This window comes from Protopterus annectens, chromosome 8.part0 (genome assembly GCF_019279795.1).
Source record: "Protopterus annectens isolate FY-2018-M chromosome 8.part0, PAN1.0, whole genome shotgun sequence".
In the NCBI taxonomy this organism is placed as follows: Eukaryota; Metazoa; Chordata; order Ceratodontiformes; family Protopteridae; genus Protopterus; species Protopterus annectens.
The window spans coordinates 1,890,007,790-1,890,033,222 of NC_056741.1; the positions used below are offsets into that span (position 1 = coordinate 1,890,007,790).

Here is a 25,433-nt window from a genome sequence, read left to right on the forward strand (position 1 = left end):
CTGTACAGCATCAAAACCACACTGCAAAGAATGCTTACCCACCTGTTCAGAGACATGTACTAAATCCTGCAATTCTTTACACTCTATGCCCTCTGCCAAAGCATCCACTTTAGATTTTAGCTGAGAAAGGAGGAAATTCTGATACTTCAACATATGAAACTGGCAATTTAAAGCCCTCATTGCTAAAGTAGAAGAGGTATACACCTTCTTACCCCATCTATCCAAAGCTCTAGCTTCCTTATCTAGAGGAACCGGATTCTTTACAACAGAAGCTCGAACACCCTTAGGCCCCTGACTAATAGTTTCTGGGTCCGCCCTAGGACTCTTATACAGATATTTATGAGCCTCAGGCACCCTGTAATACCTGTCCGGTTTAACTGGCGCAGGAGGCAAATAATCTGGATTAAGGGAAGCCTCCGAGAAAACATCTTGAACAACATCCAAAACAGGAGGTATAGCCAAGGGTCTATGCTGTGGTAAAACAAGAATTCCCTAAGCCTCTTCCGTGAATCAGAGAAATCCTGTCCTTCCCACTTAAAATGCTCCCTCATGGAATGCAGAGTTTCTGAAAATGAAAAATCCTCTGGAGGAGAAGCAGAAGGAGTGGAATCCTCTGCATCAGAATCCGAATAAGGGGGAAAATCTAGAATATCTTCAGCAGAAGAGTCTGAGTCATCTGAGGCCTGATCCAAACTTTCCAACTCTGGCTCCACCCTGGGCCTCTTATCAGGAGGGGGCATAGAACCTCTAATTAAAGTAATCAAATCTTCTGCCATTTTAAGCATGTGCTTTTTGGGCACAGACCCTGAAGTACCTGGAGGGACACCAGAGGAAGGCAAAACAGACCTGCCCTTAGAAGAAGCCTTAGAAACAGTAGCAGAAGGCCTAACCACCTTAGGCATAGAAGGGAGAACAGTAACCTGAGAGGCCCCTTCAGCTTGACCTGACTCCTGCGAGGCCACATCCTGCAAAATCAAAGTTTCCCCCTGAGACTCAACAGAAACTTCAGTCGGATCCACCTGCTCCACTGTAGCTTCTGCAGGACCGGCGTCCGAAACGGACGAATCAACCTGTCTAGGTTTCAAGGATTTGTCTTTGCGCTTCTTCGTGGAAGCGGGCGTTGGAGGATCCGACGGCATAATATAATTACACCGCTTACCAAAGACTAACCTAGCACAATCTAACCTTCTTTTTATAGTGCGCTTATTAAACCTAGCACAAAACCGACACCCGACTACGTCGTGGTCCGGTCCCAAACAAGGAATGCAAAGAGAGTGATAATCCCTATGCGGTATCTGTTTCCCACAAGAAATACAATTATTCACTTTTTCTGACATCCGGAATTAACTGAGGCAAGAAAAAAAAAATATTCCCCAACGGGGTACTTAGCCCAACTTGGTTTCGGTCTGAAACTCAGAATACGAAAATTTCAGAACACCGAACGGCACTTGCAACGCTGCTTCTGCATCGGACCATGCGGCAAAAAAGACTGAGGATATGACGTCGGTCATGCGCTTTTATACCCTGACGCTCTGATGTCAGATCTGAGCGCCCATGACCGAAGTCAGCCTAATACTTTGGTATTCGGGCCGACCGAGGACAGCGGACTACCCATATGTAAGGACTGCAGCAATGTGAGATGAAGAACATCACGGGATAGTCTACTTTTGAATTGAACAGCAAGTGCTCCCAAAAGCTACTGGAAATAATAGCTTATATCTGGTTAACAAAATAATACGTAAACAGAACACAGGAATATACCTATAAAATCACTCACTGGCTGCAAAATTAACACTGACTTACAGATACTGTCAAGGCTCTGTACTGGAAGTGTATGAGCTGTCACTGAAATTTCAAAGATTAAAATGCGACACAAAAGATGTCATTTTCTAAACTTCACTGTTACACTTCTAAGGAATTTCGGTCTGTTTGGAGGGTCACACCTACACCTTCCCCACACCACTCTTACTTGTTACATGCTAACTGCAGGACTACCACACCTCAGACTGGGTGCAATACTCCATGCTAAAGCAATCTCGTAATTATTGCTGATTCTCCCTATTCAGACTTCAATTCTCTCTCTTAAGAGGATCACTGGTATGCTTCTTAGACATTCAACGGACACTCCATTTTTTAACAATATAAATGAAATTCTACTTCATTAAAAATTAAAATGAATTTGGAAAAAGTCACAAATTCTCTAAAGAGAACTAGGAATATGAGCTACATGAAGCACTTCTACAGTGCAGTTCTTTACTCTGATAGTCTTTCTGTACATGTAACCCAAACGTAAAACTGATAACTGATAAAAGGGAATGTGGAAAGAAAATTATTTGTACTGTCATACAGCAAAACTCAACTATCCCTGACTTCACCTTATATTTTTGATCTGGTTCCTCAAAATGTGTTTTCCTAGTTAATTATTGACACTAAATAATAAAAGATATTTGAGTTTCAGTCTTCATATCCTTTGGAAAAATGAATGATAATGCAAGACCTTGTTAATCAATTAACTTTCTAAGTATAAAAGACCAATATTTAAAATTTGTCTCTTTTTTTGGAGCATTGTTCTCCATTATTGTTTGGCTTTGTCCTTGATTCTTGTGGTATGAAGCTGAGAAAAATGTCAACTGGAAATGTCAGAAAGGTGACAGGAGTTCTTTGAAAAAAATGTATAAAGGAAAACATCTACCAGTACAAATGTATGTGGAGCCATGTGTAAACAGGGACAGAATAAAACACACAAAATATAACTTCCTATACACTGTTTTTATTTACATTTGCTACTCAATGGTTTCAAGCTCTAAATTCAGTCTAAGCATATATGACTAATCCCGTGCAAGAATGAAATTGAACAGAACTCCTGCAACAACATACATATCGTGATATTAAAATAATACATAAATCTACATGCAAACATATTCACTTACCATCTGAAAATGCAACCAGTTACTGTGATTATAGGAAAATGCCCCATCAAAGTCCGTTGGAAGCTGAGCACCTTCTATGTGTTTGTGAAGAGATTTCATTGAAGTAAGCAGAATAAACTACAAAAAGTAAAATTCAAATATAATTTATGGGGAATAAGTCTTACATTCATTTTAAAAACAAAACATATGATGCAATATTTCGAAAGATCATAGCTGGAAATTTACCAGAATGGAACACTTTAATGCAACAGATTTGCAAGTACTCACAGTATCATTGGATCTTCAAGACGGTCTGTGCAGTGGATAGATCTCTTAGGTATACAGTTCTCTAGCCCTCTCATGGTATGCCCCTGTGCACAAAAGAACCATTCCCCTGTATGGCATGCACATGACACTCCTACATCAGTATTAAGGAGCACACATGTCAATGGGATTCCCAGTTTTATAGCCACCAGATACTCGAAAAAGGGATTACACCTGCAAGAAAACAAGTTTTACGACTATAAAAGTTACAGATTCAAAAGTACCTGTTATATCTTATTTCAAGGCAGCCTTCTACCATGGAGAAACAAAATACACATGCCCCATATATCATGTCAAAGTGGAATGGAACAGAACGAAATACAGAAGGTGAGCATCAGGACACTGATTTGTAGCCATATCAAAGAATGTTACATTGCTGGAATGGTGGTCCAAACTAGAGTGGTTATTAAAGGTATGAACAATCACCAAGTCAATAGCACAAAAGTCCTCCTAGGCCAGGTTCAAAGCATCATTAGTTAGGGTCTGACCTGGCAAGGTGGATGACAAAGGACAACCCTGATTATCGTACACCTGAGCAGACCACTAAAGGAATTCTTTCTTTATGGATGGGATGAGAAGAATCCATTGAAAGAGAGAAAGAGAGAGGATGGCTTTGCTGCAACCGGATACCCCTCGGAAAACACAGGATATTTCTCATATGTAAATGAGGTTAACTGTACTACGAGTTTGGATGATGACATATGGACCAAAGCTCTTAATATCTACCTGAGCTGCAAGCATTGATCCTGTGCTACATTTAGGAACACCACCACCACCGCCACCACCCCCCCCCAATGCCCAACACAGACTACAAAGAAATCTGCCTTGTCTCTGGTTCCAGGCTAAACTTGAAATTATTCAGTCAGCTCCAGAGACAACAGTGTGGGTTTTCTCTAGGTGATCATCTTCTCTATTTCTAGTGGTTTAATTTCTCCAAGTCTTTTGGGTTTCTAATACCAAGACAGGAATGGACCCCAGTCCTAAGTCAACATATTATTAAAGTTCATGAAATTAGTATTATTTCAATCTTTGATGTTAGCCAAAAGTGCCAAAGTGCTCTTTGCAGCACCCACAATGTGCCCAGAAATTACTTCTGCAATTCATATGTTATTACATGTATCAGTAGCATATAACTGTAAATTCTATTTTTTTAGACCCATTGCTCCTAGTACTATTGGAACTGTTTTGGTATCCTTCTTATACATTGCCCTCATTTCTGCCTGCAAATCCTGGTATTTCATGACTTTTTGTTTCTCTGCACATGACTGTAATCACTGGGTGTAGCAATTTTAATGAACGATGCTACTTTTGTCATCTTTTCATGGGCTACTACATTTGGTTTTCTTGCATCTATTTTTGAACTTTTGGAAATGGTTGATCCCATGTGATATATTGTGATACAATGCTTTGTAGCTCACATTTCCAATGCTTCTCAGTATCTTAACTCATATTGTAATGTTTGCACAATCCTTATTAATGCAACAGTACATTATTCTGACTTTCAGTATACAAGCCCTCTGCCATAAGTGTATCACACCCAAGAACACGTTGTGTGACTGTTTCCAATTCTGTTGTACAAAACCTGCATTTGTCGGTTTCTTGCACATGTTCAGTGGGCTTTGTAAACCAATGTGCATCCTGAGCCATCACTATTGACCTTTTCTCTTTTGGTTTAAATTCACCTCTCTTTAACCATTCCTGCATCAGATTCTGATTTACATGAGGTTGTCCGAGGAGTTTTCTGTACCTGCAACTACATTAATGCCTTTTCCACATTTTTTTGCCTACTCATTTGATCCTTCGCCTTATATTTATTTTGTTTATTGTTTGTTTTTTTTTTTTGGCACATTCAGTTGCTGCCTGATTTTTGTCTACTTCTTGATATCCATTCCTGCTTGACACTAATATGCTTCTGCTAAACTCAGCAGGCAAGCCATCTTAGATTTGTTCTCTTCATGTTTTAAAACTTTCATTATGTTTGAATCTTGTGATGCCAGCAGATATATATGCAGTCCTATGATTATAGCTCTATACATATAATAAATTTTGAAGAGGCCCATACCTCCATCAAAACAGGGAATATGTAATCTTGGAATATACTGATTTTTATAAATTATTTGAAAAGCGTAAAACATTTTTCTTGTTTTCCTGTCCAACAGATCCAATCCCTCTTGAGGCCAGTCAATCACTCCAAAACTGTAAGTTAGAACAGGAAGAGTAAATTGGTTTATAGCTTGGACTTTGTTCCTAGATGTCAGGGCTGTTTTCAGAATTAATTTTAGTCTTCTAAAATATTCCTTACTAAAATTTATTGGCATTTGTTCATGTTTTATTGTCGATCCTTCATCAATTCCCAAATATTTATACACTCCTTCCTGCTCAAGTTCCTTTATATCACATTTCTGTCCCAGACTGATATTCTCTTGTGCTGCAGTTTTCCTGCTTTATAGGTTGCTTTTGCACATTTGTCAAGACCAAATGACATTACATCACCTGAGAAAATTTTGACCTCTTGCAGTTGTGCTTTCTGTTCCTCATATGAAGAACTATACTGTTTTAAATCATCCACAAAAATATGAGAAATCTTTACACTTTGCTGTTTTCTAGGAGACAAACTGTAACTGTGACATAATATATTAAGTAGACTGCTTAATGGGTTATGGGCAGGAGAAAACAGCAATGGTGACAAAAGAGCCACCCTGGAATATCCACCTTTCTAGCTCTGAGGGTGCTTAGATGATGCAGTCGACCATGTCATATCCCTTCAGTTCCCAAATAGGCAAACACTGGGGCCGGGCATTTGGTGAAAACTTGGGAGGCAGTAAGGAACCCAAAGAGCACAGAGATATACTGGAAGTGGCTCTTCCCACTGTGAATCTGAAGAAGCATTTGTCATCTTAATAGATTAGGATACACTTTTTTTGTTGTCTCTGTCATTCTACCAGCCTGGCTCCCCAATGCCCCATGTCCACACCTGGTCGAATTGTTAATCTCCAGACTTCCTGGGCTTATTCCAGTATTGCTGGGGCCGGTCATAGATCCTAGCGATATTCCAGGGGCTCAGCCATCTCTGCATCCATCCAGGAGTTTTCTTCTATTCCCTACCCACTCCTCCATCTCTTGCAGCAACATGACTATGAATGACGGGCAGGTGTGAAATGGAGATATTGCAGTTTACTGCCCCACCTCCTCTTTGAACTATGCCTCCTCCCAGCAATGTCCCGAGTCTCCACCGGGTATTCTCACAGGAAAAGACTATGCTGCCCTCCCTGCCACTCTGTTAGTCGCCTGAGACACACTAATTCAACCCAGACTGCCTGGACTATAGTCAGGGTTTTATCCCTCTATGCCACCCAAGTGGCATATCCAGATGCATTAGGATATGCAGATAGAGAACCTTTATATCCAGTGTGGCTAGCATAGAACCTTTGCACAGAAATGAAAAAAAAAGCTTTACAGTGTTAGCATCTTCAATGTTTTAAGGCCCAAGAAGTTGCTCAGTCTGGCAGGTCAAGGACTGTCTCCAGCAGCCATCCTAATTTTGTATAAGTAATAATTATCAGAAGTAATTCCTTCCAGTCCTGGCCCAATGAAATATAGTCTACTGCCCCACAGCTTATTTACTATAAGTAGTGCTAAACCTGTTTGATCCAGGAAAACCAAAGGCATTCCCATAAATGAATATACTGAAAAAATTCTGTCTTGTTCCAAGACACTATGGTTTTACCCATCAGTTGGATGTCAGCTGGAACTAGGCATCCCTGTGATGAGCAGGTCCATTGCCCAGTGAGGGGGAGGAAGTAGTAAGTATTGCCCGGGGTTTTCCCTGAGTGGGTCAAGAATTCTCTCCCCTTCTGTTACTTTGCTGCCTCTAACACCTTCAGCAGCCATGCCCACTTCTTTTTAAAAGCCATTTTCCTTAGTGTGCCCTAATTTGTTTGCTACAGAATGCCCATGAATTGTATGGAGAATTCCAATGCCCATGAATTGTATGAAGAATTCCTGTTCTGTTTGGTGATTGACAAATAAAACATCTTCCTATCCGATTCCATGGTTTACCTTTACTCTTCTAGGCATCTGAAAACAACCTGTGAAAGTTGGCAATGCAAGAAATAATTTAATAAAGGTGTTTTTATTTCTTTGTTGCACACATGGGAGCCATACATATATCCTTCCATTGTTTATTGTAAATTATGTTTCCAGTCTATCTTCCCAATCTTTTCTAACCTCCTCTGCTAGATTTTCAAAGTTATCATGTAATATTTTATATGCCCTACTAATTATCTCTTTTAAAATAGCAGCATCTGTTCCAGATTCAACTAAAAAGTCTAATAGAGCAGGTATTTCACTAAGGACTACCCTATCCATTTCTCTCTGCCTATACTCTGGCATCAATCCCTGGCAGAGAAGGCAATCTTTAACCTGGAGTCTAAACTTCTTCTTGGCCTCACCCCACCCTATTACCTTTCTCTCTCTAGTTATTTCCTCCCAATATCTTGGTTCCTTTGCCAGTTGTCTCCAGTAAATTCCAGCCCCTCTTGCCTATTTTCTGCACCCCTACTTGCAGTCAGCCCTACTGGCAAAATATACTTTCTCCATTCCCATACTGGCAAAGCTCTTAGAATACTTTCAGCAGTGCAGGAGATACTTATTCTGCACCTGACCCTTAAAATCCGAAGGCAAGGGCTGAAGCCTGATACATACTGCCACCTCAACACTGTCCAAGGGGCCACCACCCAATTTGCAGACATCCACTGCATCAAAAAAAGAAGTTATGCACTCACCATAATGTTCCATGTTTGTTGTCCATCTTGCAATTCATTCTAACTTGGATGGGTTCAGAGCCGAGCCTCGGCTCTGACTCGGCTGAATACACAGCTGAAAGTCTCAAACTTGGTTCGTGGCAACTAGGTATCCCATTATGCAATGGTGCAACTCTCCAGATCTTGTTTGCTGCTAATACACTAATATCTATATATATATATATATATATATATATATATATATATATATATATATATATATATATGAGTCTACTTGGTATGATCGACATTTCACAATGTCGAAATCCATATGGCCGAGACCATATGATCGACATTTGAAATGTTGAACATAGAAGCAGACAAAAAAAAAGCAACTTTAACGATGCTAGATTAGATGGGGGGAGGGGGGGGTATGCCCCATTTACCCCCATGGGGGCCTCCTCCCCCGTAACTTTAATATACCAACTCCGAGATTGCACTACAGTCCGGAAATGGAAAAATGGAAATCTTTCCATTCCGCACTGTATGGAGATGCCGGTTCTCCATGGTCGACATTTCAAATGTCCATCATATGGTCTCGGCCATATGAATGTCGACATTGTGAAATGTCAACCATGTAAAGGGGACATATATATATAAATAACCCCTTGTCAAGGAGAAACAAACTGAGTCAAAAAGCTCATATAAAGAGGAAAGATCACCACCAGGTCCTCTAGGAGTCCATGGACAAGGGAAGGAGGAAGGGGTCGTAAGAATGAATGGCAAGATGGACAATAAACATGGAACGTTATGGTGAGTACATAACTTCTTTATGTTATGTTATCCTATCTCGCCTTCATTCTTACTTGGAAGGGACAGCGTCCCTAGCACCTTTTTCCCGGATGGTTCACGAGAGTACACCTTTGAGCATAGTGGAACCAGAGGAAGCCCTGTCCATGGAAGCCAAATACAGTTTGTAATGAGTGATAAATGTATGAGAATTGGCCCACGTAGCTGCAGCACAAACACTGTCCATAGACATTCTGACCTGAAAAGCAGATGACGTAATGCTCTGGTTGAGTGGCCCCTAATTCTGAATAGTAACTTTCTATTACTGGAAGTGTAGATAAAGGTGATACAACTTGAAAGCCAATTTGAAAGGGTGACTTTAGATACTGGCATACCCTTTTTTGCCTCAGAGAAGGAGATGAATAATTGATCAGATTTCCTGAAATCTTTAGTTCTATGCAAATAGAATCCAAGCTGACTATGCACGTCCAACTGATGGAGTTTATACTCTGCCTTGTTGTCATAGTTGGGGAACTGCACCAGGAGCTCAATGGATTGATTGATATTGGATTCAGAGCAAACCTTAGGTATAAAGGATAGATTAGTTCGTAATGATACCCTAGCCTTATGAAAGATCAGATATGGAGGTCTGATTGACAGTGTTGCAACTCTTGAGACTTTTCTGGCAGATGTTACAGCTACTAGAAAAATGGTCTTCCAGCAAAGAAATTTGAGGTCACAAGATGAAGAAAGATTGAACGGTGCAATGTAAGTTGAGATAGGACTAAATTTAAATCCCAAGGAGGAAGTGGTTCCTTAAAAGGAGGTCTCAATAAGGAAGCGACTTTTAAAAATGCTTTACACAACCTGTGTGACTTTGTTAGGAGAATGGTCACCAATGTGGAAATTCAAAACTGCAGCCAGCTGGACCCAAATAGTTACTGCAGCCGAGCCTTGCTGGAAGAGTTCTGCCAGAAATTGTAAAATGGTCTGAACAGGAGCAGAAAAAGGGTCAATGTTTCTATTTTGGGCCAAGTAAGAAAACCTTTTCCACTTGCAAGTATATAGTTTTCTAGTAGAAACTTTATGAGAGGACATCAATATGTGTTTGACTGCTGGATTGAAGTTTTGAAGCCTGACAAAATTGGGAAGTGGAGCAGCCATGGTGTCAAGTTGAGGGTGTGGAGAGAAGGATGAAGTGCTCCTGACATACGTGTCAGAAGGTCTGGAACTGGGTTCAGATCCCATGGCTTCTACTGAAGATGAGGCCAGAGGAAGGGGAACCAAATCTGCCGAGGCCAATATGGGGCAATGAGAATCATCCTGCTTCCCAAGGATTAAGCTTTCTGGATAACCGAGTATGAAGGGAAACGGGGGGAAAGTCATAAAGAAGTCCCGAGGCCCAATCATGTACAAGAGCATCTCTCTGTGTCTCCCCCAGCAGGGAAATTAGGGCAAAGTAACTGCTGTACTTGGCATTCATGGGAGTGGCAAAAAAAATTGCAGCAAAGCTAACCCCACTTTCAGAAAATCTCTTCCATTATGTTCTGGTTCAAAGACCACTCATAAGGCATTAATATTGCCCTGCTGTGCTTGTCGGCTAACACGGTGGATTTCCCCGGGATGTTTGTTGCTACTAGAAAGCGATGGGAAGAAACTGCCCATTGCCAAACTCTTAGAGCCTCACGACAAAGTGGGTATGATTTGGTTACTCCTTGTTTATGTACCAAACCACCGACATACTGTCTGACTGTATAGCAATCGTCCCCAGTGGAAGAGAGTCATGTAGTGCTTGCAACGCCAGACGCACTGCTCTCATCTCTAGAACACTGATATGCAAGTGGTCCTGCCATATACCTTGGACCGTCCTTCCCAGATAATGCCCCCTCTACCCACCCTACCTGGGAAGCGTCCGTGGTCACTGTAGCAACAAGTTGTTGTGGAATAAAGGGTCTCCCGAATGGATCTGGATCCACCACCGTAGGTTCTTTTTGCATGACTCCATTATTCTGATCAGGTGGGACACAGGAAGTTCTTGAAGCGACCACTGGGAGAACAGGAGCCATAGAAGGATTCTCATATGCATTCTATTGAGAGGAATTAGTGTTATGGTTGAAGCCATTGGCAATAGCCTCTCTCTCTTCCCCTCTTGTCTGACCTGTTGTGACTTAGTTTGAACTCTACATTTACCTACAAAACGGGGGTCTACAGGACTGCAATTGGTCACCATAACAAAATCAGTTTCTCTCAGCATTTAATCAGAATAGGTTGCACACAAAAAGCATTTGTTAAGCTTTCACTTAGTGCTGTGTAATTAAGCAGGTCACCATTCTGGTCAGCCATAGGGCTCTTTTTTCTACTTGAGTGTTTGCCTCCTTCGCCTGTAACTTAAGTAAACTGACTCTTACATTAAGAGCTATAATACTTGCCATATAACTTTAGGACCCTTAGGAAACCTTGTAAACTGCAATAGCCCAGCTATGTTAGGACTGCAATTGGTCACCATAACAAAATCAGTTTCTCTCAGCATTTAAGCAGAGTAGGTTTCACACAAAAAGCATTTGTTAAGCTTTCACTTAGTGCTGTGTAATTAAGCAGGTCACCATTCTGGTCAGCCATAGGGCTCTTTTTTCTACTTGAGTGTTTGCCTCCTTCTCCTGTAACTTAAGTAAACTGACTCTTACATTAAGAGCTATAATACTTGCCTTATAGCTTTAGGACACCTTAGGAAACCTTGTAAACTGCAATAGCCCCACTATGTACACACACTGAAGAAGTGTTTTTATGACCTGAATAAATTGGGCTAGCTATACCTTATAGGTTCATAAGTTCATACTAGGCTATTTGCCCTAGGGCATTTATAAGCCTAGCCAGAGTGTGTTTGGCTTTCGCCACCCATTTTAAATTAATTTTGCTATGCCCTTTTTCAAGGTTAGTATACTGTGCCTCTAACAGTGACACAGAAGTGATACCCGGGGTAAAACTACGATCTCCCATCCACTCATCAAGATTCCTCTTGAAGAGAGTCAATGAGGGACTCTGCCTAACCTGGACTGGGATTTTATTCCAGAGTGAAGGGAGCCTCTGGGTTATGAATCTGTCCCTCCAGCATGTCCTATTTACCTGAAGTGTTTTACTGGCAATTTTCCAGTTGTACAATTGTGAACAATTGATTTAGTTTTTCTGATATATCTTTAAAATCTAGCAAGTGTTTATTTACTGCATTGCTCTCTTGCTTAAGTTTCTTAGCTATAAATCTTAGTTCATTCTGAAGTGTGCTACTTTACCCCCCCCCCACCCTCAAACCTTTCTGAATGTATTCTTATAAAATAACTGCCTGTTGTTGCCTTCATGCTTACCCTAGAATCTCTGCTTTCCTCTTTTCCTAGTTTAACTCTACATTTACCTACAAAACGGAGTCTACAGGACTGCAACTGGTCACCATAACAAAATCAGTTTCTCTCAGCATTTAAGCAGAGTAGGTTGCACGCAAAAAGCATTTGTTAAGCTTTCACTTAGTGCTGTATAATTAAGCAGGTCACCATTTTGGTCAGCCATAGGGCTGTTTTTTCTACTTGAGTGTTTGCCTCCTTCCCCTGTAACTTAAGTAAACTGACTCTTACATTAAGAGCTATAATACTTGGCTTATAGCTTTAGGACACCTTAGCAAAACCTTGTAAACTTCAATAGCCCCGCTACGTACACACATTGAAGAAGTGCTTTATGACCTGAATAACTTGGGCTAGCTATATCTGAAGTGCTTTTACTGGCAATTTTACAGTTGTACAATTGTGAACAATAGATTTAGTTTTTCTGGTATATCTTTAAAATCTGACAAGTGTTTATTTACTGCATTGCTCTCTTTCTTAGGTTTCTTAGCTATAAATCTTAGTTCATTCTGAAGTGTGTTACTTTACCCCCCCCCACCCCACCCTCAAACCTTTCTGAATGTATTATTATAAAATAACTGCCTGTTGTTGCCTTCATGCTTACCCTAGAATCTCTGCTTTTCTCTTTTCCTAGTTGAACTCTACATTTACCTACAAAATGGAGTCTACAGGACTGCAACTGGTCACCATAACAAAATCAGTTTCTCTCAGCATTTAAGCAGAGTAGGTTGCACGCAAAAAGCATTTGTTAAGCTTTCAGTTTGTGATGTGTAATTAAGCAGGTCACCGTTTTGGTCAGCCATAGGGCTCTTTTTTCTACTTGAGTGTTTGCCTCCTTCCCCTATAAAGTAAACTGACTCTTACATTAAGAGCTATAATACTTGCCTTATAGCTTTAGGACACCTTAGGAAACCTTGTAAACTGCAATAGCCCCGCTACATTAGGACTGCAATTGGTCACCATAACAACATCAGTTTCTTTCAGCATTTAAGCAGAGTAGGTTGCAGACAAAAGACATTTGTTAAGCTTTCACTTAGTGCTGTGTAATTAAGCAGGTCACCATTTTGGTCAGCCATAGGGCTCTTTTTTCTACATGAGTGTTTGCCTCCTTCCCCTGTAACTTAAGTAAACTGACTCTTGCATTAAGAGCTATAATACTTGCCTTATAGCTTTAGGACACCTTAGGAAACCTTGTAAACTGCGATAGCCCTGCTATGCTCCCCCTTGCTGCGCTCTGGCTCTCTTCGCTCCCCTCCCTGCCCCCAATTTCCTCCCGCTCCCAGTACCTCTAAATTTAAAGTACTATAGCCTCTCCCTCACTTTCTAGATCCTATCTGCTTTCATTTGGGATAATTCCTCCCACCACCATTCTTCTACCTACATTTTAATAGCAGCTATTAGCTTTCATCTGGCATTCTCCCATCCCCCCCTTTCTGTACCTTTACCTCACCACTCTATCTTCTGGTGTTGCATCACCAGATAAAACAGTTCCTTAACTCACCAGCTGAATCAGAAATAATGATATACTCCTATTTACTACCCCTCTTGTTCGCACCATACCTCCTTACCTTGTATGAAACCAGTTTCTCACGGGATTTCAGGTCCTGAAAGGCCATACTATCACCCCAGCTGTAAATCCTACCACCTTCAACCATACTTACAGTGCCAGGTCCTATCCAACATCATGTTCAGTCTATCAACATCTCAACCCCAGGCACATTAGCTGTAGATCCAAACAATACCACAAACTAATAAACAAATTTCTGAAGTTCATCACCAAGTATAGACTTAACCTAATACTTGGTGGTGATATTCACCCCAACCCTGGCCCACCCACTTCAGATACACATACCTCCTCTACTTGCAATCTAAGCTACAAACCAACAATTAATAGGCCAACTAACTCTCTCCTAGCCTGTCATCTCAATATTAGAAGCATTAATAACAAGGTACATGAATTGCATGCACTTCTGGATGTTCACTCCCCCTGAGATTCTCTGTTTATCTGAAACCTGGTTAAAACCTAACACTACTGACAATGAAGTGTTACCACAAGCCAGATCGTGCTTCCAGGAAGGGGGGTGGGGTAGCTGTACTCTGTAAATCTGAGTTGAATGTCACCATAGATGTAATACAACCACCTCAGATTAATAACTCAGAGATTCTTGCCACCAAATTGCAACTTAATAAAAATAAATGCATTAATATCATCTGTATGTACATTTCCCCAGGTAACAATATATCTACACTTGAAGATATCCTGCACTGGCTATCATGTCACTACCCCCAAGAAACCCTACTACTTGGAGACTTTAACATAGAGTGGGGCACCTGTTCCTCAGAATCCCCAACCACCCATATTAACCTGTATGCATTTACACAAATCATATCCACCCCTACCACGATAGGTAAACCCAACCAAAAAGAAAGCATACTTGACTGGCTACTCATAAATAGTCACCCCTAAATGTACACCTCTGGTACCCTCCCTGATGACCTAAGCGATCACCTTCTCACATATGTAATTAAGCACAAAGCCATTATTTCCCAACAACCCTTACTCAGAAAGGTTAGAAACAATAAAAACTTTGACCCTGCCAAATTCCAACAAGAACTAAACTCATGTAATTGGTCTATTCTAAAACACCTCCCCTTAGAGGAAGCAGTAGCATACTTTAACAACAAATTCCTTGAGATCTTTGATTTGCATGCACCTGTTCGTTCAAAGAGAACAAAGGCAAAAACTGTGCCATGGCTTTCTAAACAGTCTAAACTCAAAATTACCCTTAGAAACAAAGCATGGGCTTTATGGCGTTCTTCTAAAGACCCCCAAGATCACATTAAATGCAGGCAATCCAGGAACGAAACTAAAAAATCCATTTTATAAGACAAAAAACAATACTACTGTAATTTACAGACAGTAAATCAAAATAACCCTCAGAAGTTTTGGGCAGGTTTGAATAATCTACTACATCCTGGACAAACTTCAACCCCAATCCCTGATGCTACTATTGATAAAACCCCTGAAGATGTTTTTGACAGTTTTAACTGATTCTTTACTGAGACAATTCAAGCCCTAGCTAGCCAACTACCTCCTAGCTTCCCTGGTCCTGAAAGTACCACCCCTAGAAACCTACTCATGTTCAGCTTCCAACCAGGTCGCCACTTCACTTATCCGTACCTTGATCAAAAAATTAAAACTCACTACACTTTCTGCTGATCAACTCCCTACCGAGTACCTACAAAAATCAGCTGATGCTATTGCTTACCCCGCCTCAATACTAATCAATCAAACCATAGTAGAAGCTAAAATTCCCACCATCTGGAAAATATCCTATGTAATCCCACTTCACAAAGGAGGCAGCTCTACTGAATTCTCCAGTTATAAGCCAACAGCTATACTCTCTCCACTTGCAAAGATTATGGAAAAATGTATTCATAGACAACTCATGCACCACCTAATCCAGAATCACCTTATGGCAGACACTCAGCATGGCTTCTGTCCTCATCACAGCACTACTTCAACCCTCCTAGCCTTTACCAACACCATAAACCATAATCGCAACAATAATTATACATCCTCAGCCCTCTTCTTGCATCTTTCCAAGGCATTCGATATGGTTGATCACCAACTTTTAATCCACACCCTGCAAACATTCTGTCTAGACACTAGAGCCCTTCACTGGTTTCAATCCTACCTGAATGGTCGACAGCAAGCTGTCCTCTGGCAGAACAAACTCTCTAATCTTCTACCTAACACCCTTGGAGTACCACAAGGCTCTATACTAGGGCCCTTGCTGTTCTCCATCTTCATTAACAACCTTTATATTGTCATCCCAAAAGTCAGCTGTATCCAATATGCTGATGACTCTACTCTGATTTGCTCGGCCACATCTCCAATAGAGTTATGGTCAGCTACCCAGACCACCTTTAATACAATAGAAAACTGGCTTTCTGAATGTCGTCTAATCCTAAATCCCAAAAAACTAAAATGCTGTTATTTTCACCAACACATAGATCTACCATTTTCACCTTTACCATAAATTCAAATGATGACACAATAATCTCCCCTGACCCCTCTGCAAAACTATTAGGTGTCATCATAGATAATAATCTAAAATTCGACCTACATGTTAACCAAACTACCAAAACCATCAATAAAAAACTAAGGTCACTTTGCAGAATAAAAGCCTTCCTAACCCCTCCAGCTAAAATTGCCATAGCTCGCTCTCACCTTCTTTCAACCCTTCTGTATGCATCCCCTCTACTCTCGAATTTAAACAAGATTGTCCTTAAGCTCTCAATTTGCTACAACCAGATTGCCAGGTTTGCCACTGGGCTGCCTTTTAGGACACATCATTGCATCAATCTAAATCAGCTAGGGTGGTTTGAACTACCCAGCCTAATCCAGTATAACCAACTGATTTATGGCCTATAAAATCCTCTATAATCCGGACAATACTCCTGCACTTAAAAATATTATCACCCCCTATAACAATCCTAGACCACTTTGATCCCCTAACAAACTACTAATTCAGACTAGCAAAATTAATAACACAGCCGGTGACTCTCTCTTTGCAAACTCTGTAAGTAGACCTTGGAACTCTCTTCCAGCTGATATTACCTTACTTTCTACCTTAGGTCAATTTAAAACTAGACTCAAACAACATTTGGCACTTAACTGGCTATGTCAATGTATCAAGCCTGGCTAACTCTCTCTAGAATGTGTAAAAATCTGTTAACCAGTTTACTGTGTAATTGAATTTAATCCTGACTTACGCTCGGGATTAACTCTAACCTGTGGAACTCGTTTAACTTGCTTACTTATGTAATCGCTGTAAATAGTCTGTTTGTAATATGTAATGCTGGTATTATGTACTGCTGTATCGGCTTACCCTTGGAGCTTTTCTCCCCAATATGTAATGCTGTATCGGCTTACCCTTGGAGCTTTTCTCCCCGGGCCTCCACTGAAAATGGACATGCATCCAGTCGGAATATCCCAGTCAACAAATGTAAAATAAAATAAAAAATAAATAAAATAAAAAATTGTCCCTAGAAGTTTCAGAACTACCTTTGCCTTTACCTTGTCCTTTGGAAGAAGGTGAAGTATTTGCTGTCTGAGGACTGAAATTCTGCTGGCTGGAAGACATGTCATCATGGAAACAGTGTCCAGGTTTGTGCCTATAAAGGTAATATGTTGACAGGGCAACAAGGCAGATTTTTTGTAAATTGACTGTTATGCCTAACTGAGCACAGATTTCCAATGTCGCATCCCTGGCTCGTTGGAGTAGATGGTTGGTGGTGGCAGTTAGAAGTCAGTCGTCCAGATATGGAAACACCTGGAATCCAAGACGACTCAAGTGAGCCATTACTACTGCCATGCATTTGGTGAAGACTCTGGGGGCTGTAGTGAGACCAAGGGCAGAGCTCGGAACTGATAATGACTGGCTCCCAGCCAGAAGCATAAGTGACTCCTTGATGCTCTGTCCATTTTTGTGTGGTAGTACGCATCTTGGAAGTCTACTGACCACATCCAATTGTCTTTCCCTAAGAAGGGAAGTATTGACTGCAGTGTCACCATTCAGAACTTTGACTTTTTAACAGATTCGTTTAACTTGCTGTGATCCAATATGGCTCTCAAGTACCCTGTTCTTTTTGGCACCAAAAAGAATCTTCAGTAAGTTCTGAATGCAATTTGGTCTGCGGGGACTTCTTAGATGACTCTTTTGACTAGCAACTTTTGGATTTCTATAGTTGCTTGGTCCCTTAGATTTGGCGGAACATCCAGAGTTGTTCTGATTTGTTGGACAGGGTGGCAAAAGGGAATGGAATATACTCTGGATATTATACTTTGTACCCACTTGTCTTTTGTGATACTTTGCCAGGCTTCTGGGTACAAAGACAAACGTCCCCCGACTGCCTACAGAGTAGAGCAGGCAGGCTTCCTTTCTGGAGCACTGATAGGGATGTCCGTGAAAGGAATCACGGTCACCCAGGTTTTGCAGACTCCCTCTGCCTCTAGGATGTCTACCATTGTTGCCTCCCCCTCAGCCACTGGGGAAGGATTCACCTTGTGCATCTTGGAAAGCTCCCTGGGATCTTTTGAACCACATTTTTCCACTCTTCTGACCTTTTGGGTAAGGTCTTGAAGGTACAGAAAAATGTACTCCAACAGCAGAGAGAGTTTTCCCTTCCTGCTCGCATCTGGTGAGTGTGTCTTTTACTTTGGATCCAAAAAGTGAGGAACCATCCTATGTGGCATTAGTAAAGGTAGACTTAACAGGTTCCACAAAATTACACAAGCACATCCAGGAGTGTCTCCTCAAGGAAACTCTTGAACCCACTGCCTTACCCGCTACATCCACTGCATAAGATATCAGTCTCATGGAGGAATTGATGACAGAATTTAAGGTGGATAGCTGGGAGGAAACTTTCTCATTCACCCCCCACAGCTAATAAACCTTGTAGAGCATCTCCTAGCTCTTTCAGGAAATCTCTTTGCAGCCTAGTAAATTGTGTGAGGTAGTTCAGCAATCGGAGGGCAAATGTCGCTGACAAAAAGACACGCTTCACGTAGCTATTGTTCGAGATTCTTTGTTCAGAGGATGAACAGATGAGGATGTTTCAGAAAGTTCCTACTTGGTGGCTGCTGCCTCCAACATAGCATCTACAGGTACACCCTTTGTGAGAAAATCTTTTCCAGTAGGGGCTGACAAAAACTTGCTTGGCCTCCGAGGGACTGGTTCCATAGTGTCAGGTGACTCCCACGCCTTTCGATTGGCCAAGTCCATTAGTTCATCAAAAGGCGGAGACACCCAGGAGGCTGAAGGGTGAGATCCAAAGGCCTTCAGGTACACCGACTCCTCATCAGAAGGGGTGATGGTTTTCCAGCCACCTCTCTGCTTTAAGATCTCCAGGAAATCTGCAAATGAGATATCATCAGAGGATGACTGTCGGGACCCTTCTGACTCCTCGAGGTCAATGTCTAAAGTGACGGACTCATCAAGGGAGTCTATATGCTTCCTCTTGCATGTCCTCTTAAGAGGGGGCTCCTCAGAAGGGTATTCTGGGGAGGCCTCGGAAGAGAGGGGATCGCCCAATGGGGATCCTGAGGCTCTGGATCTCTGCTGTCCTGTGGATGGGGTGGTGCCAAGACTGTAGCCGTTGCCTTGGGGGGAACGGATGCTGGTATCCCTATGTAGAGCTGTAGAGGGGAACAGCACACTCATCAGCTCGAACGCAGATCTCACCGGTTCCAAGGATATCTCCAGCTCTGAGGAGATGGAGGACACCCCCAGCTCCAGAGAGACTGGCTCTGAGGCCAATGTAGGAGCCGAGCTCACCTGAGCCAACACACAGAGAGGTAGGCTTGGAACCGAAGAAGTTTGGGATCAAGCATCTTCCCCCTGGGGCCGACCGGAGAACCCCAGCTCCCAGACACCCCTAACAGCACTGAGATGTCGGTTCCATAATCTTCAAAGGGGGTCCCACAACTGACGGTTCTACAGTGGTACCAGGCACTCCGGCTCCGAAAATCCAGCTTGGCTCGGAGGAGGAAAAACAGTGGATGGAAGAGTCTTGGAAGGCTCCAAGACCTGATGGGTCAGAGCCAAGAACAATTTTGCTAGCGCCTGCGACTTCAAGAGTCTCCGTACCACCCGCTCCATGTCATCATCAGATAGGCTCCTAGTGGACCTGGAGGATAGAGAAGATGAATGAGATCTCTCCAAAATGTGAGATCTCTGGGTAGTGGAGACAGGTGGAATGTCAATGGACCTGCTCCAACACACGGTGTCTTGCAGCTCCAAAGACCTTGGGGCAGAAGAACCAGGCTTGTCAATAATGATGACCTTCTTAAGATCCGAGGCCTGTGGAGCCAAAAAGGTAGATGGCTTAGGAAACATTGACAATTTTTCTGGGGGCTCAAACGGAGCCGAAGAGATAGGAGATGGCCTTTTGGATGGTTTGTCCATCTTAGAAGAAGAAGACGACGAAGAAGAAGAAGCACTCTGCACAGCTTCCTCAAAGATTGCTTTAAGAGTCCCTTAACAATCAATTTGTTCTCCTCTCCTTTAACACACATGCACTGAAGGAGTGGCAGAAAGTACAATTCTCCTGTAGATGTATAGTCCCTAGACAATATACACAAATGACATGTCCGTCTGTAATTGACATTTTCTGGGTACATTTCTGACATTTTTTAAAGCCTGAAGGCTTATGCTCTTTCTCCCTAGTGTCTTTAGACATCATAGAAGAAAGAAGTTCCCAACAGGATTACAAATAACTCAGTACACTGCTAAATATATAAACACACACTAACCAAAAAAAAAAACACTGCAGATCTAAGTATTAAAGATATATTTGGAAACTAACTTGCTCTGACTAAAAGCGAGCACTAGGACCTCTAACTTAAACGGACCTAGATACCAAAAGAGAGAACACACTAACAACAACACTACAAGCCCTCTAACTAAAACGGTCAATTAGCTCTCTAATTTAAATGAGCTAAATGACAGACTAACTACGAGTGTAGACTAAAAACAACACACAACACTACAGGTATTCTAATAAGGCACCACTACAATAATTAACTACGGGATACAAGTAAGCCTGTGAAAACCGACGGCCAAACAACAGCACACAACAGTAAAAAGGAGATAAAGTAAGCTACACGCTAAATCTAACTATCTAAGCACACAAAAACACTACTAATGTATGATCCTAAAAGTTTAAGCTAGTAAAGTGTAAAAAGACAAAAAACTTAGTCACGGCCAAGAAGAGCACATCCAACCTCGTACAGTGACAAACGAGATCTGGGGAGTTGCACCACTGCATCATGGAATACTAACCTGCCACGAGCCATGTTTGAGACTTCCAGCTCTGTATTCGGCCGAGTTGAAGCCAAGGATTGGCTCTGAACCCATCCAAGTAAGAATAAAGGTGAGATAGGACAACATAACCTCCATATTTAACTGCATGCACACCCAATGTACCATCTATCTGTGTAAACTTTGTTGCCTTTTCTTTGACTATCACATCTATCCAGCGCTTTCTGGAATTTATAAACTCAAATGCCCTGGATCAGCTGGCTCAGTTAATTAATCAATGGGACGGCGAAAGCTGACACACTCTGGCTAAGCTTATAAATGCCCTTGGGCAAATAGCCTAGTACCTACCTATGAACCTATGAACAAACATTTTTACTGCCTGTATCTTATTCTCTATATCCATAGCCATTAACTTCCAGTCTCTTATACTTTTTTAATAATCTTCTACTTGGTCTCTTTCCACATATCATTAGCTGCCACAGCAGAATTATTTTCAATCCACACATCTTTTCATGTTTTAATAAATATGGGCATTGTTGAATAAGTTCAAGTGTACACACAATTTGCCGTTATACCCTATGTTTTACCTTCATTTATTTTATATCCTCAAAAGACATGAAAAATATCCCACAGAACCTTAATGTCATATTCAAGAGTTGCCAGATACAGAATGCTATCATCTGCAAACAGACTATTTTTTTTTTGACTGATGCACCAATTATATCCCTGAATTTGTGAATCCCTTACCATAAGTGATCGTATTTAAAGGATTAAAGTATATAGCAGATAGGAGAAGGATATCCTCACCTGATCTCTCTGTTTAAACCCAAGATGTCAGAAAGGACTCTTCCAAACTCCTTTTGCCTATGAATCTACATATATTCACTTTATTAAAGATGTAATACTAGTGAGAATATAAATGTTAACATTGCCCTGCTTGTGAATTTCAATCAAACCTTCTCAGCATCCAAACCAATCAACAATATTACATTTTATATTCCAATTCTCTCTGAATCATCACTCTGCTATTAATGTTATCAAACATTTGTCTTCCTTCCATAAAAACACACTAATCCATATATATGTTTTGGTAACATGTTTACCAATCTCTTAGCTAATAATCACTTCAGAATCATAACTGGTCTATATAATGCAGGGTCTGCAGTGCTCTTGTCCTCCTTCAGTAATACTATCATCACCACTACCTTCTTCCATGATGCATGTCATAACATTATAAAACTGTGCCTTCCAAGTTTTCAAAAGTTTCCTTCATTGTAACTTACAGACTTCTACAGAAATTCCATCCATTTCTTGAAATTTCCCTGTCACTTGCTTATACATCACAGTTTTATTTATCCTTTATCTCCTCTGATTATTAATTGATTAGCATCTTTTTCACCAAGCTTTAGAATATCTAAGCTTTTCAGCCAATTCTTCTAGTACTGTCTTTTGATTTTCCTACTCCTCTGCTCTATACAAATTTTCATAATATTGAAAAAATATCTGTTATTTCTTCAAGATTACAAGTTAACCTTCTTGACACAGTGTCCCAGAGTTTTGCCACAGTTCTATCAACTCTCTGTTGCCTAAGTCTTCACATTATGAATTTCTATGCTCTGAAACTGTTACCACAAAAAAAAAAAAAAAAAGTTATGTACTCGCCATAATAAGAAGTTATGTACCTACCATAACGTTCCATGTTAGTTGTCTTCTTCTCGCCTTCTTTCTTGCTGGTTGGGTTCGGAGCCAATCTTCGGCTCCGACTCGGCCATTTTCTAAAGCTCGAGAGCTACTTACTGGCTCGAGGCCTCCCTATATCCCACAATGCCTGGAGCTAGATCTCCAGATCTCGTTTGGAAGACCTAACACCATCACAATACAAGAGGACAACCATCCAAATAGCAAGACTTCAGCTATAGGGCTAAAGAAAAGGTAGAGGACATAAAACGGTTAAGGCTCAGCCAGTGACAAGACTCATAGTAGAACTCTTCTCGGTCCATCTAGGCTAGGGGGATGGAGGGTGGGACGCAAGAAAGAAGGTGAGAAGAAGACAACTGACATGGAACGTTATGGAAGGTACATAACTTCTTAATGTTAAGTTGTCTCTCTTGCCTTCATTCTTGCTGGTTGGGACAGCGTCCCTAGCACCTCAGTCCTGGGTGGCTCATCGGAACAGACTCTTGAGCACAGTAGAACCAAAATCAGCTCTACTCCTAGAGGCCACATCCAATTTATAATGTGAAATGAAGGTATGAGGGGTGGCCTATGTGGCAGCCTCACAACTGGCTTCCATTGGTAGTCTTGCTTGAAAGGCTACCGATGTAGCTAAAGCCCTAGTAGAGTGGCCTTTAGGTTTAGCAGGGAGTTCTTTGTTTCTCAACTGATAAACAAGGATAATAATAGAGGACAACCAACTGGATAAGGTTACTTTAGACAGTGGTCGACCCTGCTTACCCTCTACATAGGAGAGGAAGAGTTGGTCTTTTTTCCTTATTTGCTCAGTCCTATGCAAATAGAAACGTAATTGCCTATGAACGTCCAACTGGTGTAATTTGTGTTCAGCCTTGTTGGAATAATTTGGGAAAAAAACTGGCAGATCAATGGATTGATTCAAATTATTTTCAGAGGGGATCTTAGGAAGGAACGAAGGATTAGTCCTGAGTGAAACCCTATCCTTATGAAAAATTAGGGAAGGAGGACGAACACATAGGGCTTGAAGTTCAGAAACTCTCCTCGCTGAAGTAATGGTACCAAAAAGAGGGTTTTCCAAGACAGCAATTTCAAGGAACAGGAAGCTGCCATTTCAAAAGGAGGCAGTATCAAGGAAGCTAGGATCAAATTCAAGTCCCACAGAGGTGGGGGATCTCTCACTGGAGGCCTGAACAAGATTGTTCCTTTAAGAAAGGCTTTGCAAAGCTTATGGGACATGATGCTGGTTTCTGAGAGGCCCGTATGGAAATTAGAGATTGCCGCTAATTGAACCCTAATGGTGGCAGAAGAGGAGCCCGCTTGAAAAAGTTCTGCTAAAAAGTCTAGAACATTATGGACAGGGGCCGTAAAAGGATCTATATTTCTAGCCTCTGCCCAGAAAGAAAAACGTTTCCACTTACTAGCATAAGTCTTCCTGGTTGTAGGTTTGTGCGAAGAAAGGATAATCTCACGCACTGAATTGGAAATACTGGGAAGCCTGGTTAAGGTTGGAAATGGAGCAACCAAGCAGTGAGGTTGAGATACTGAAGAGATTGATGCAGCCTGCCCGACTGATGGATCAGGAGGGCCCGGAACTGGGTCCAGATTCTAAGGCTGCTCTTGAAGGTGACAATGCAGGAAAGGGAACCAGATTTGTCGAGGCCAGTAGGGGGCAATGAGGATCATCCTGCAACCCAGCACGGTAGCTTTCTGAATTAGGTTAGGAATTAGAGGAAAGGGTGGGAATGCATACAGTAGTCCCTGGGGCCAATTGTGAACTAGAGCGTCTCTGGGGGAGTGTCCGGGAAGAGAGTGAAGAAACTGTCGCACTTGCTGTTTTGAGGAGTTGCGAAAAGGTCGCAGCAAGGCTGACCCTATCTGCGGAAGATTTTGTCCGCTACTGTCTGGTTGACAGACCACTCGTGAGGCATGAGAATAGCTCTGCTTAGCCTGTCCGCTATGACGTTGGACTTCCCAGGGATGTGCATTGCTGTCAGAAACCGTTGAGAGGAGATCGCCCACTGCCATAGTCTGAGTGCTTCTCGACATAAGGGATATGACTTGGTTCCACCCTGCTTGTTGATGTACCACACTACAGACATATTGTCTGTCTGAATTGCAATGGTCCCAGTGGGTAGAGAGTTTTGAAGAGCTTGCAATGCTAAAAGCACCGCCTTCACCTCCAAGACGTTTATGTGCAAGTGGTACTCGTGGGGTTGCCAGGTGCCCAGGACAGTCCTGCCCTGAAAATGCCCCCCCCACCCCATCAGGGAGGCATACGTGGTCACCGTGGCAACTGGAGGAGGAAGGACAAATGGTCTGCCCTGGGGTACTGATTGAGAGACCATCCACCAAGTCAGTTGGTCTTTGCATGACTGTGTGATTATTATTTTGTGAGACAAAGGAAGTTGTTGAAAGGACCATTGGGTGAAAAGCATCCACTGGGGAATCCTCATGTGAAAACGAACCAGGGGAATTAATAAGATCGCTGCTACCATGAGACCCAAGGTTTTTAGGACGAATCTGGCCTGAAACTTTCTGCATCCTAATAATACCTATACATGTCGACGAATGTCTGCCACTCTGTCTACTAGAAGTCTTGCGGACAGATCTTTCGTATTTAATCTTGCACCTATAAAGGTTAAAGACTGACAAGGTGACAATGCAGACTTTCGAAATTTATTGAGATACCTAGGTTGGAGCATGTTTGGATGGTATAATCCCTGGCTCTCAGCAACTGATATCTGGTGGTAGCAGTAAGGA

The 25,433-nt window shown here is 41.7% G+C and overlaps 1 protein-coding gene across 1 annotated transcript in view; it reads right to left on the reverse strand.

The window, feature by feature from the left end:
* The window catches only part of PLEKHG4 (pleckstrin homology and RhoGEF domain containing G4), a 3,374,045-nt gene that overhangs the window by 2,097,763 nt on the left and 1,250,849 nt on the right, over nucleotides 1–25,433 (reverse strand). Inside the window, exon 8 of the mRNA XM_044079537.1 lies at nucleotides 2,931–3,047. Within this exon, the coding sequence (XP_043935472.1) occupies nucleotides 2,931–3,047 (117 nt within the window). The remainder of the gene's footprint in view (nucleotides 1–2,930; nucleotides 3,048–25,433) is intronic.